General features: G+C 38.8%; 1 protein-coding gene across 1 annotated transcript; it reads right to left on the bottom strand.

Annotated features, from left to right (window-relative positions):
• Positions 1-1,250: 1,250 nt before the first annotated feature.
• On the bottom strand, positions 1,251-4,860 carry LOC121313429 (pancreatic progenitor cell differentiation and proliferation factor-like protein). Its single transcript, XM_041245954.1, has 5 exons — positions 4,699-4,860; positions 4,355-4,442; positions 2,471-2,557; positions 2,219-2,309; positions 1,251-1,921 (listed from the first exon to the last, which is right to left on the bottom strand). The coding sequence occupies exons 2-5, from the start codon at positions 4,407-4,409 to the stop codon at positions 1,909-1,911; spliced, it is 246 nt and encodes an 81-aa protein (XP_041101888.1). The 5' UTR covers positions 4,410-4,442; positions 4,699-4,860; the 3' UTR covers positions 1,251-1,908.
• Between the last annotated feature and the right edge of the window lie 8,105 nt (positions 4,861-12,965).

Here is a 12,965-nt window from a genome sequence, read left to right as displayed (position 1 = left end):
AAGCGGTTACCTACATACAAGTAAAAAAAACTCCTGAACATTAATAGGTACATATAATGTAGTAAAGACAGGTTAACAGGCATGACTAGGTACTCTTGACACTTTCAATAATATATGTGAAAGAATGTCCTAACACTGTTTTATCACAAGTAGTCTCTGGCTAAGTGAACATCCCTCTGGAAGCAAACAAAGTGTTCTCCAAGACGGAGTTGACCAGACACAATATGCATCAATAAATAAATAAATATTACTTGTCATGACGCATGTGCGTCAACATATGAAATGAACAGAATATGTAAGAGAAAAGCAATAGGCAAGTGTATGTTAATAAACTAGAATAATAAAGTAGTAAAAACTAACGTTAATAAACTGTCAAACTAAATGAACACAACAGCCTACACATGTTACAAAATTCAGCAATAGCTCTAGATTAATTATGAATACACATCCAGGAGCAATAATCAAGACATGCACACAATTATTCACCAGAACGGGAAACACCAAATTGCTTGACTTTTCAAGAGCACGAACAATTTCCATCTTGTTTACATGTCATTTTGTAGCAAAGAGGTACACTCGTGGAAATCAGAATACACAAGACTGATAAATTGAAAGACTGAATAAACCAATGAGTGTTCCTCAAGACTCTCGTAATGAAAAAATTGAATAAACAATTTTAATTCATGTCTGATGAGTTATCAGGTTACAGAACAGTACTGGATCAGTTGTGAACAAATCGCTATCGGTGCCAAAAAGGTGTTCTTATAAGTGAAGTCTCTGTTCCTTTAGGCAGAGCACTTACAATGGGAACAATCTGTTTCAAAAGGTTGTTCTATTAGCCAAAGTGCTCTTTAGGTGTTCCTATACACTAAGACTACTGTACATGTAAAACTTGGTGACAGATGTATTGCCATGGGAGAATAAATAAAAATCAATCTATAGTTCGAGGTACATTTATAGTACATACATGTTCCATTTTATTTGCAATGATAGTTCCTAAACTATTTATCTGGCTTTGAAGACCTTGATTAGCATTGTTCTTGGAATCCCTTAGAGATTAGTGCTAAGCAGGGTGTATGAAACCAGACAATATATTTCTAAAACAATCGCATAGTGCAGAGTTAAACAGTTTTCCCAAGTGCCAGCGACTAAGGTACCTTCTGTCAAAATCAAGTATGTTGTGACCTTACGGTATTATGACACCACAAAGTGTATATTAAAAAATACACCCACAAAAAATAAATAATCTGTGTCATATAAAATATTTATTCAGGTGGTATAAATGAATACAAAACAAAATTATATACAGATGACTGAGCTGATACTGTTAATACCAGTAAAAACGTACAAAACGACAAAATAAAAACACTGGAACAGTGATTTACATACATAAATGGCAGTTTAATTGCCAAACCAACCAAAATCCTTTCTTAGTTCTTCTTTTCTCATTTCAATTCCAGTAATTACAAAGACATAGGGAACAGGGTACTGTATTTTTACATAGCATGAAAGGGACAAAATAATACATTTAGGTTTGATACCAATGCTACAAATGTACCGATTGACAGCACCAGATGGATTATTGGACATGTAAAAATATTTAAGTGGCACAGAACTTAAATGCACTGTGTTAAACCCCCAGGTTTAATTTGCTGGTACAGTCTTAACCCCTGATCTTGAAGGCATGTTAAACTGCCAAGACCGATTTGAGTTACATTTGATTTACAACCTGCGTATGTGGTCTTTCGTATCCAACGGCACTTCAGTGCCTCGCTTTCAGATGAATACTTCAGTAACCAGCCAACAACCAGGGAGCAGGTCAAGGTAGGACAACCTAAATACCTTAATCCAGCAGTCATAATTATTTTATGTTCATACAACTTGCAGAAATGTAATTTTCAGTTTGCATTAACTGGGAGTACTGTAGAGAGAAAAAGAGAGGGCATGATTATATAATAAACTGAAAGATTTACAAAAGTTTAGCTCTTATACATCTGGGCTACAACACTGGGCTAGATTTACTAAGCCTTTATTGCAGTGCAAAAGGTAATAAACTTTCACTTCTTGCAGAAACAAACAGGTAAATCTCTGCACTGGATGCAAATGGGCGTGGTACATTGTTGGACAAAATAAAGATCCAGTCCATAAACATCCATAAAAATACATTTTAAAATATATTTATTTACATTTTCTGGGCTTCAAGTATAAGTTTACCAACCTGCCAGAAGAAATATCTGTAACAATTGGTTGGTTTTCACTGTGGAAGAACCTTTTCAGCCACCAACACTTCTCAAAAGGGATATGTATGCCTGAATAAATTACAGTAGTAAAAGTACAAAGACAACAGTCATCGTCAACTTCAAAACACTCAATCAGAATTCTAAGGTAAAACCATACAAAACAAAAAAATTAAGCAGTCATGTCTTTTTTTTGTTTTAAAATAATCCTTAGGTGATAAATAATGTCTCACCATTTACAACAGGCGTCTTCTCATGGTCAGTTATGTGATCATGAGATGAACCAGCAGATGAAGTGCTGGATGTTGAATTGTATCGAGCTAAAAAACAAACAAACGCACAAATAAATAGTTAAACATACTTTGTTCATGTGGAAAATAAACAAAGCATGCTTTCCAAACAATACATGAATTACTAGTTTAATCAAGTTTAGTACCTGAACTCATTCTCTTGTCTTTTTTTATTTTGCACTTCCATTGCTATAACTTACTAGCTAGGTATTGTGGTGTGCCCAGGGGTGGAAGAAAGGGACTATATTTATCAATCGTGCATATCCACAAATGTCATTCTAAACTGTGCCTACGCACAGTCTAACAGAAAGTATGAGATTTATCAACATACAACTTTGCATACAAATGTTCCTAGACTCAGGCACACTCTGGACTATGCGTACGATTGTCTCCTTGTGTTAGAATGCGAGTACTGCAAGAAAAAAAAAAATAAATCTAACCCCTATTCAGATAATACACCATCACTACATAATGAAAAACAATTATGTTCATAGCTGAAATTTGACATGTCTATATAATTAGCTTAATATTATCATTATTATCCACGCAGTGGTATCAATATTGATGATCACTGTTGCATTTCACAACCCTGTTTTGGTGCACTGGTGCCAGTGGTTTTGGACTCCATCGTTTCCGTTTCTCCTCCATACATTCAGTTTCCTCATACTGACGGACAGCAGATTGATAAAAAGGGGTTTCATTTAATTGCTGGGTTCCCCCAATACCGTTGGTGCCATAGACTGCACCCAAATAGCAATTATGGCACCGACATTGCATGAATTTCATTTCGTGAACAGGAGACAGTAGCACTCTATTAATGTGCAGGTTATATTTGATGCCTGACTCCATCTACTAACTGCTGTGGCTAAATGGCCAGGAGGAACCCACGATTTATTTATTCTTCATAACGAATTGTGGGCACCCACGGAGAAAACGGAGCCATGACAGGCTGCTATATTTACCATACAAGGCTATATAGGGGCGTTTTAAATGCAAATTTCCAAGAGCAAACAATTCTAGTAAGATGTACTGACACTTATTACTTAGAAACGTTCGTACGGGTGTACTACGCAAGACTGATAAATCAAAATTTAATTGTGTGTACTAACAATTTGTGTAATGTTTTTAGCACGATTGTTAAATATAGCCCCAGGGCTTTTAGGTGACCCAATCTAAAACACGAAGACACAAGCCCGATCTATGCCCCTGCAATGTAGCGTGGCTACTTGAAATCTACACGATGCTTCAGAGCGGGAGGTCCCGGTTCCTGTGAGAAACCTGTCTCTAGAACCGCGGTTCGCTACAGTATGTATAAATTGCAGTGTCCTGGAAAAGGCTGATATACCACCATGTTAAATTCTCCCAAAGAAGATTAAATTGTGAGTTATGAAGTTTTCACAACAACACACCTCAATTGTAACAGAACATGCTGTTGTAATTGATCTGGTTTAAGGTATTGGTTTAGTTTTTTTGGTATGCTATTTACCTAAAGCAAGGCTTAAAACATGCAAGCACAGTTGCTTAGTATAAACTATGACTTGGAGAATGGCTATACAAGTTAAATCTTTAAATGTAGTCGTCGAAGTGCAAAGTTTCGGAAATCGTATGTTCAACTTATTTAGTTTTGTTTTGTTTTTTGGGGTTTTTTTCTCAATTAAGTCTAGCTACTTCTCAAGAAAACTTCAACTTGGGGAACTTGAAAGCATAACCTTCTTTATTGGCTTTAATGAGTAAAGTTAGAATATGCAACTACTTTTCATAAAGTATTTTCACATATTTAGCAGAATTCAAGAAACATAAATAAAATTTATATTCATATAAACATACTTCTGTAAAACTGGTTTCTTGCAAGCAGGCAGCCGGCTGAAGGAACAGACGCCATTTTATAATTGAGGTAAATGCAGCCACTCGAAAACTGTAATTGCACAATAGAATAAAAAAAAACAAAAAAACAATAAAAATAAATGCAGTAGGTAAATATATACGTTATTAAGCTTGCAAATACATTTCAGTATGTATATCATAATGCAAATCTGCATATAACAAAATAGTTGCGCGAGTCTCTGCATGTAAAGTTACTTATTTAAATTGTAGAATTCACATACAGAGACATAAACAGGTATACGGTGGAAAAGGAAAAGACATTTTCACCAAGATAAAACTAAACTTACATGTTGCTTTCAAACTGCAGCTTGTAGACAGCTATCGACTTCTGAGCAATCACTGCTAAACCTTTCAGAAACTTTTTTTATTTCTTTTGGGGGGAGGAGTTCTGATTTTCTTGTTTTATAGCGCTCGTGTGTTATTGTGCAAGGCAGCCAAGCACGTGAAGAGTGAATGCAACGTTCAAGAGCAACTCAATTCAAGGAAAACAAACCAGCACCGCAACCGGGGAGGCGGGGCAGAGGGGCAGACAATTGCCCCCCTGTGTGTCACACCACTTGTTCATTTTAGTTGCAGTATACATTAATGCAGACCTGTCAACTCTCCCTTATTTGCTAGGAATCTCGTATTTTGCTCAAAACTACTGTTAACCCTCATTATGTCAGCAAACCTTTAATATCTGCAAAAGACATGTACTGTGTACTGTCTGTGCATACTGCAATGCCAGTACCCAGCAGCGTTTAGGACCCAGGGGAGGCCTGTGGCAGGCATGCATTCAGTGCGTGACCAGTTAGTCTGCTTATAATAAACACCGTGCGTAAGGCAAACTCACATAGTTGGCCATCTAAGGTGGTTGTGCGTGTAGTAAAGTCTTTGTCCGGTTAAATAAATAAAAATTTTTTTATATATATATATATATATATATATATATATATATATATATATATATATATATATATATATATATATATATATATATAGTTTGTTTATTTTTTTTAAATTTCAAGCTTCCTGGACCACAACATTTTCTCACATAACCCTAAGCAACGTTGCAAAAAAAAAAAAAAAAACGCTGATTTTTTTTTTCTGTAAACTATGCAGGACATTTTAACGGTGGGACGTGAGAACAAAAATGATGATGTTTGTGGTTAGCACGAGATAGCACAAAAATACCAAAAAGCCAACGATGGTGAGAAAGCCAGCACTTCAATAACATCTTTCGTTGCCAAACTAAAAACGGAGATCAAGAAATTAGATATGAAGAGAGAGGCCTTTACATGCTGACTAGTTCCCAGACTCACAAATTGCAAAGTATTCTGCAGGAAAGTCTAGTCACACAAATAGTGAAAAGGCGTTTCTATTACAATTTCAGCAACAACATTGCTTTAGAAATTCAGATTGATTGATAACATGTGTTCATATACAGCAATTATGTGTTCATTTAAAATAGAAGATAGCTGACAATGAAATGTTACTGATAGTTACTGTTTTTCCTGTCACAGTATGTTAACTATCTATTCTATACAATCCATTAACTAAAGTGCAAGGCTTTTCCATGTTACGAAAAAAAAGTACACTGAAAAGAAAATAAATAGGTCTTAAAACAATCTGATTAATTACATTTTTGCAACCTTGTTTTTTTTTTTTTGTTTTAGAAATGTAATTCCCAAAACTTCCATTTGAGATAATTTTGTAAATCTAAAATAAATAGACCTGCTACTGTTTGATTTTTATTTTTTTTTGCCAAATCAATGATTAATATCGACGTTTATTTTTTAAACAATTGACCGTTTTTCTTTTCGATCTTTATTTTTCAATTCAAGCAGAGAATGGGTGAAATCGATCTTTATGCTTTAAAAAAAGACTTGTTATGCAATTGAGAAACATCTCATTTAATGAAACCCCTTTATCATATTCAACATGCAACAAAACCATGGTTACCAACATTTTAATTGAAATACCTTGTAAAGTATACCTTGTACTGTAAAGATAAAGATCCTACACAAATTAAAAAATTGTATCAAACAGTAGAAAACGCAGCATATAAAAGTATATTACACAGACTTTTGTAGCGTAAATTTACAAGTAAAAATATTATTCACAGAACAAAACATTAGATAGCTGAACAGAACTAATTTGCGCAGAAGTCACCAGAAGGTAAGGCAGACGGGCCCACTTCATCCTGCCGCAGAGACTTCAGCAGTCGGCCAGGATATTGTGCACAATATTCATTAAGTGCATTTCTCTTGCTCCCCATTTTCAAATCAAACTAGTAACTCATTGTATACCTAAAGCAAAAGCTTACGTACACCTTAACCTGCTAATTACAAAGTAGGCACTTTGAGTGACAGGCTCTGTAGCTGGCAAATGAAAGTGCACAGTCGGTGCAGGTTTTGATGATTGACAGTCATTTAAACTAATGAGCGCATTCTAGCACTACTTCAATCAATGAGATCTGTCAGAGCAGGGTGAAACTACAGTACTAATGGACCACTGAGATGACTGACAGCAACCCCCAGCCATTCAGAGCGGAACGGAGACGGGACAGACAGCAAGTATAAAAACTACACAAACTAGAGAGGATTTCTTGATGATTATTTTTGGTAAGAAAATAAAAGACAGAGTGGTTTTTACCAACATTTATTGTATATACATTTATTTCAGTCGAACTCATTTTTGGGGAATTCGACATTTAACAAGCTTTACTGATTAATATCGAAAAATAGCAAGCCTAAATATGAACCATATAAATTGCCTAATGTACTTGAGTCTCATCTGAAAAAAACATGTCCTATCATAGCAGAACTTTTTAAACCAGGCACCAAACACTCTAACAGCGGTTCTTAAACTTTACGTACTGCAACCCCCTTCTACCAATAAAAATTACTTTGCAACCCCACTGCCCTGTGTTACTGCAGAATAGTTTGTATTGATTTTATTTACTTTACTTACCTAATAGGAGGGGTGAGCTTGCATGGATGAACACAAATGCTTCAATTTGGATCATGATAAGAAGTTTACAAAAACAATCATTTCAGAGATAAGTACATTTTATTTTATAAAACAAAATTATTTATCTCCACTAAGAATAGTGCGCAATGTATCTAACTTTGTGACTGATATCTGTGTTAAGACTCCAAGATTTATAAACCAAGACTGTGGGATCTTACTATATTAACTCCTCTGTGTTCTGTATAAGCTTATAAATATTATATATATGCTTAAAAATAAGGCTTTATTTGGTACTGTGTCTGCCCGCCACAGATACAGATTGCTTCCATTTAAACATTGCTTGTTTGTCCTGTGTTAATACCAAGGGTGATGGTGCGCATCCAGCACCTTCTCCAGGTCGTCATCCAACTGCTGCCACTCTCCTTGTTAGCTTGGGGCCAATTGACATGTCGATGTTCCGATGGCCTGCTTGTCGAGGATGCTTGTGGCACCTGAAGGGTCCGTACACTGTGGGGGCCCTCTGGGCCTGGCTCCTCCTGCATCTCACCAAGTGGGTTACCTGTGTGTTTTGCCACATTTATCCTCGGCATTCATTTCATCTTGGATTGGTGGATCTTTAACCCCTGTCACCAAACTCATGGTCCGTTGTTCATTTTCTAGTATTGTCATTGTGAAATCTGTCACTTATACCCCTCACCACCACCACCACCACCTTGGGGTTCCCAGGGAGAATATATCTGTAGGTCTTGTTGTAACCAGGGTGGTAAATGCCAGAATCAATCAAGCCCCCACTGTAGGTTTAACGAGCTTAGGGGCTCAGTGCTTTGTATAACCTCCTGGCTTAGGAGTGACACCAATGGGATCTGCAACATACAAGGGGACAAACTACAGTTTAACATTCAATAATTTTATTAAAAACAACATGTGCATCACCAGTGCACTAAAAAGTAAAAAAAAAAAAAAGGTGGAAACAATGATATAAATTGAAACAATTCCCTAAAACGATCTATGCCTGGTGCCCTGTGTTGCGGGCCACACCTGCCCTGCACCAGCAAAGTTAGGCACCTTCCTCCAATAACAAAAGGCAGACAACAGTATAGCACAGGGCTCAGGAATGGTAAAGTTTGGCTCCCTCTTGTGTTCAGTCCAGGCACATAGCGGTCGTAAAACCCTGCATCAGGTGCGTAGAGGGGCACAGGGAGAGAGCAGTCTTAATAACAAACAAACAAGATTGTCTTCAGTTTCTCTTAACCAGCCCTTTCTCTTACGCCATCAATTATTTTTCTAACCTTCTGCAATAGTAACTCTTTTAAAGTGTATGCATTCAGCTCCCAGGATCAGTATTTAAACTCTTGCAGTATCCTTTTCACTGCAGCTTTGTCTGCCTTCCCAGCTGTTTGTTTGTTTGATTGTTCCTCTGCTCCTGTCCTAGATGCACTCTATGCCCGCTTTGGAACGGAATCCCCCTCTCTCTATCTGCTCTCAAGATTCCCCATTTATGGTGTGCGCTGGATTATAACAACAATCTGCAGTTAAATCAATAGCAGCCCAGGAAATCCTTGTGCTCAAATAAACATACGCATGTTAAACAAAAGCCAAAGTAATTATGTGTTAAAAGAAGCCGAATGCTCCCAGGAGCAATATTGAATTTACATGCTGCCAGTGGATTGCAGATCCCATATATAGGTTATGCCTTATCAGATTTTGAAGTAAATGGGGTAAAGCTTCCAGCTAAAGGGGTTGACATTGTGAAGGATGGCTGTTTAGGTGATGATCAGGCTATTTCAGGGATGAATGTGGTTGGTCAACACGGAATGTGTGGCAGCAAGCTTTCCTAGCCTGAAAGTGAACATTGAAACTTAACATTGAAAAATAGGCAGAAGGGGTCACTGCTGCTTGCTTGTAGCCGTCCACTGCAAGTACCTGCTCAGAGCGAAGTGGCCATATGGGCACGTGCTCCTGGAGGGCCAGCAGAGCAGAAGTGCTGCAGCTTAGTGGAGCCTGTGAATGACCTACAAAGAGTACAAGTAGCTTGGACATTGAGCTTAATAGAGGGTGGTCGAATTCCAGTGCAGGCGCAACCTTAATCCTTTTTCAGTCAGTCTGCACAGGCATCAGCGGCTGGCTACTATCTGTGCCATTGATCCCGTGGATGTTAAGGGAGAACAAGAGCTGATGTTGACCGAATTGGGTCCTGATAAAGTTGAGGTAGGGATCAGGAATAAGAACCAAAAAGAAACCCTTGATGAGCTAACAACGGAGCAACAAGCCCAGGTGAAATCGGCTGTTACAGAAATGGCAAAAGATTTTTGCTGAGCATGAAGACGATTATGGCTGGACTTGGGCAGTACAGCACCAAATAACTACAGGTGATGCAGCCCCCATCTGAGAGCGGTACAGACCGATCCCTCCAGCGTTCTATAAAGAGATGAAGACTCTCCCGACAGGAACATAGAGTGAGCGCACATCGTTCTGGTACCAAAGAAAGATGTGACTTACCGCTTTTGCGTTGATTACCGAAAACTTAATGCTGTGACCCATAAGATCACCTCCCCTTTCCCTAAATGAGGAAGCGCTCTCTAGCCTCTAGCCTCACCCAAACGGAGTGGTACTTAATCCTGGACCGTGCTTGCGGATACTGGTCGGTTTAAGTAGACTCTCAGGACAGATGGATGACGGCCTTTCCCACCCCCATGGGATTGTACGAGTTTGAAAAAATGTCATTTGGGCTCTGCAATGCCCCTGCAACGTTCCAGAGGCTAATGCAACGCTACTTGAGCAGCTAAGTCTGAGTCCCTGTGGCAGAGTGGTTTGTAGTGCGCAGGTCTGGAGGAGATGTAGTGCACACAATAACTGACCAAACATAGTTCACTGTCAAAGGAACTTGCTATTTATTTTGCTGGATGGTAGTTTGCGACTGTAAATAATAATAACTGGCAATACACAACAATGTGTATTAGCACAGTTAAAAACCACAGACTTCAGCCCTGAAATAATAATAATACAATAATACAAGCAACAGTCCACAGTGAGTGCTCTGGTGCAGGTGGTGAAATACAATTATAGTGAACGGTGAGGTAGTGCAGTCCGGGTTTGGTGCTGACTTCTTCGTGACAGCTCCTGGATCTTAGCTGTCTAACAATGATAAACAAGACTAATGACTAGACTGACAAAAACAACATGAAACACAGACAACAGAAACAGTTCTATTTATGGTTCTCCAGCGGTCCTTCCATAATCATAACAAAAGGAATAGTTTGCTTCGCCACATCCCCTTTTATACCGTCAATCACGCCCTCTTCGGTAGTGAGTACAATCTCTTTTTCTCCAATCAGCGATTGCCAACTCGCTGACCTCTTGAGGCAACGACTTGAGATACTGTGGCTCTGCCCCTTTTCTGGATGGCCAACTTCCAACTTTCCCTGGAATAAAGTGACGAACTCTCCAGTCCAAGATACACTGTCCCTCTTTACACAGCGCCCTCATGGGTCGGGAGAGAGATTTATGACTCAGATTCATTTCCTCTCTGCTGCAGTCCCTTTTGATATACTTGGATGATGTAATTGTATATTCTATATTTTGCAGCTCATTTTGATCACCCGAAGGGAGTGTTGGAGAAACTGTGGCAGCATGGTCTAAAACTTCGACCGGACAAGTGCCACCTGTTCAAGAGAGAAGTCCAGTTCTTGGGACACCAAGTTAGTACAGCTGGGGTTGCCCCAGATCCGGAAAAGTTGTCTGCTGTAAAAGGACTGCCCAGTTTCTACTAAAGTACGGAAAGTACAGTTTTTTTGGAATTTGCAGGATACTACAAGCACTTCATCCAAGGGTTTTCTAAATACAACCAAAACTGAAACTCTGACAACACCAGAAGAGATGTTAGAAGAAAAATTCTCAGCTGTGTCACCTTGGAGATGAGGACACTGCCTGAAACAGACACCGATGACGTAAGTGTGCATGCTTTGCTTTTAACAATATGGCATAATATGGAGAAGAATATGGATATAAAGCCGAACTGGGATTTTTTTAGAAAATGCTGACAAAGTTTGCTGTCCATACTTGCAAAAAAAGATGCGTCTCCAGAGTTCATCGCTGGAAACAATTTTCAATAATGTAGCCTACCTGTTCTGTACATTTCTGCACTTCCATTACTTTATTGAATTTTTATTATATTCATAGGTTTTAATACATTTTTTATTAGTGTAATGAGTGTATTAATAAAGATTTTAACCGTATACACGCTTGTTTGTTTTGATTACTGTACTGGTGATTGGAGGACATTTTGAATGCCAGGTTATTGTGTGGGAGTTTATATCGTCCACTGATTACTGCGGATGAATCACGTCAACACAAATGCGCCCGTTCTAAGCGGTGGCGACTGTACAAGGACGAGTCAAAACCATCCTCGGCCTGGTCAAAAAACGGTATGCTTTTGGGAAGAAACTATATATGTTATATATATGTCAGACTTAACATTACGTAGGCTGCTGCACTATAACTGGCTATGCAAGCATCAAGAGGAAGCTGCTACTTATGATGTAGCCACTGGCCTTATGACAGATTTTAATGTACAGCTGAAAGACGATTTCATTGCTCGCTTTGACAACTTCAACATGCCCAGGGACATAATTGGATTTGTCCGTGATCCTTTTTTAATCAACCCCAATGGTGATTTCTCGTCCCATGCGAAGCAAGTGTTTCCCACAATCGATGAAGCAGCTCTGCAAATACAACTTGTACGTTTGCAGGCATCGCCGTTGCTGAAAACTGAATTAATTAACAAAGCAAATCTGGGATCATTCTGGTCCGCCTATATATGTCCCGAGAACTACGTGACCATGAAGAAGCTGGCTCTGTTTTGTGCTCTCCATATTTGGATCTACTTACACATGCGAAGCGGCTTATTCCACAATAAATACAGTAAAAACAGATGCCCAAAACATGCCGACACAAGAATCTTTGGAGGACTACCCACATATCACCGTCACATCTATCACACCTGATGTTCTAAAGCTGATCGCAGAAGGAAAGTGTAATTTTTCTCATTAAGTTTGTTTTGTTCTGTGTTATTCTGTTTTTCTTGTCTATGTAGGAAAGTGCCATTTCTCATTGAATTTGTCATAACACAATGAAGCATTTAAAATAAAAATGTGTGCTCATGTTGACCGCCATTTGCCAAGCACTGCCCTAGAGGTGTTACACAGGCGATAGCAGGAACAGTAATTCAAGAGGGCTCTAGTTTCCAGTGTGGGGTTGGACCAATGGCGGAGGCTCAAAAGTGAGGACCCAGCTTTGGAAGCATGTGTGGCGGGGAGACTACCCTCAACAGACAAATTAAGACAAGACTCTCCAGAGGTTTGTAATGTATTACAGCAGTTTGGAAATGAAAGACAGGGTTTTGTGCTGCCGTATCAAAGATCCTCAGGTGGGTGAGTTGCTTTTTCAAATTGTAACTCCACAGGCCCAGACTGGGAAGATCTGGGATGAGTACCACCTCCGCTCTTTGGCTAGAGAAGACATTCTCTATGTTGTGGCTGAGTTTTTTCTGGCCATGCATGGAAAGTGAAGCTCAAGAATGGCTTAAGGGTTGGCCCTGCTGTAA

Source organism: Polyodon spathula, chromosome 3 (genome assembly GCF_017654505.1).
Source record: "Polyodon spathula isolate WHYD16114869_AA chromosome 3, ASM1765450v1, whole genome shotgun sequence".
NCBI classification, from domain to species: Eukaryota; Metazoa; Chordata; class Actinopteri; order Acipenseriformes; family Polyodontidae; genus Polyodon; species Polyodon spathula.
The sequence above is the reverse complement of the archived record's forward strand: the minus strand, read 5'-3'. Positions and strand labels throughout refer to the sequence as shown.

What these genes read in the sequence shown, in the direction of transcription:
- LOC121313429 (XM_041245954.1), bottom strand. Translation starts at nt 4,409, where the DNA reads ATGGCGTCTGTTCCTTCAGCCGGCTGCCTGCTTGCAAGAAACCAGTTT. An exon ending in AAGAAACCAGTTTTACAGAA is followed by an intron (nt 2,558 to 4,354) that starts GTATGTTTATAT and finishes TTTGTTTTTTAG; the next exon opens with CTCGATACAATTCAACATCC. An exon ending in GAAGACGCCTGTTGTAAATG is followed by an intron (nt 2,310 to 2,470) that starts GTGAGACATTAT and finishes TAATTTATTCAG; the next exon opens with GCATACATATCCCTTTTGAG.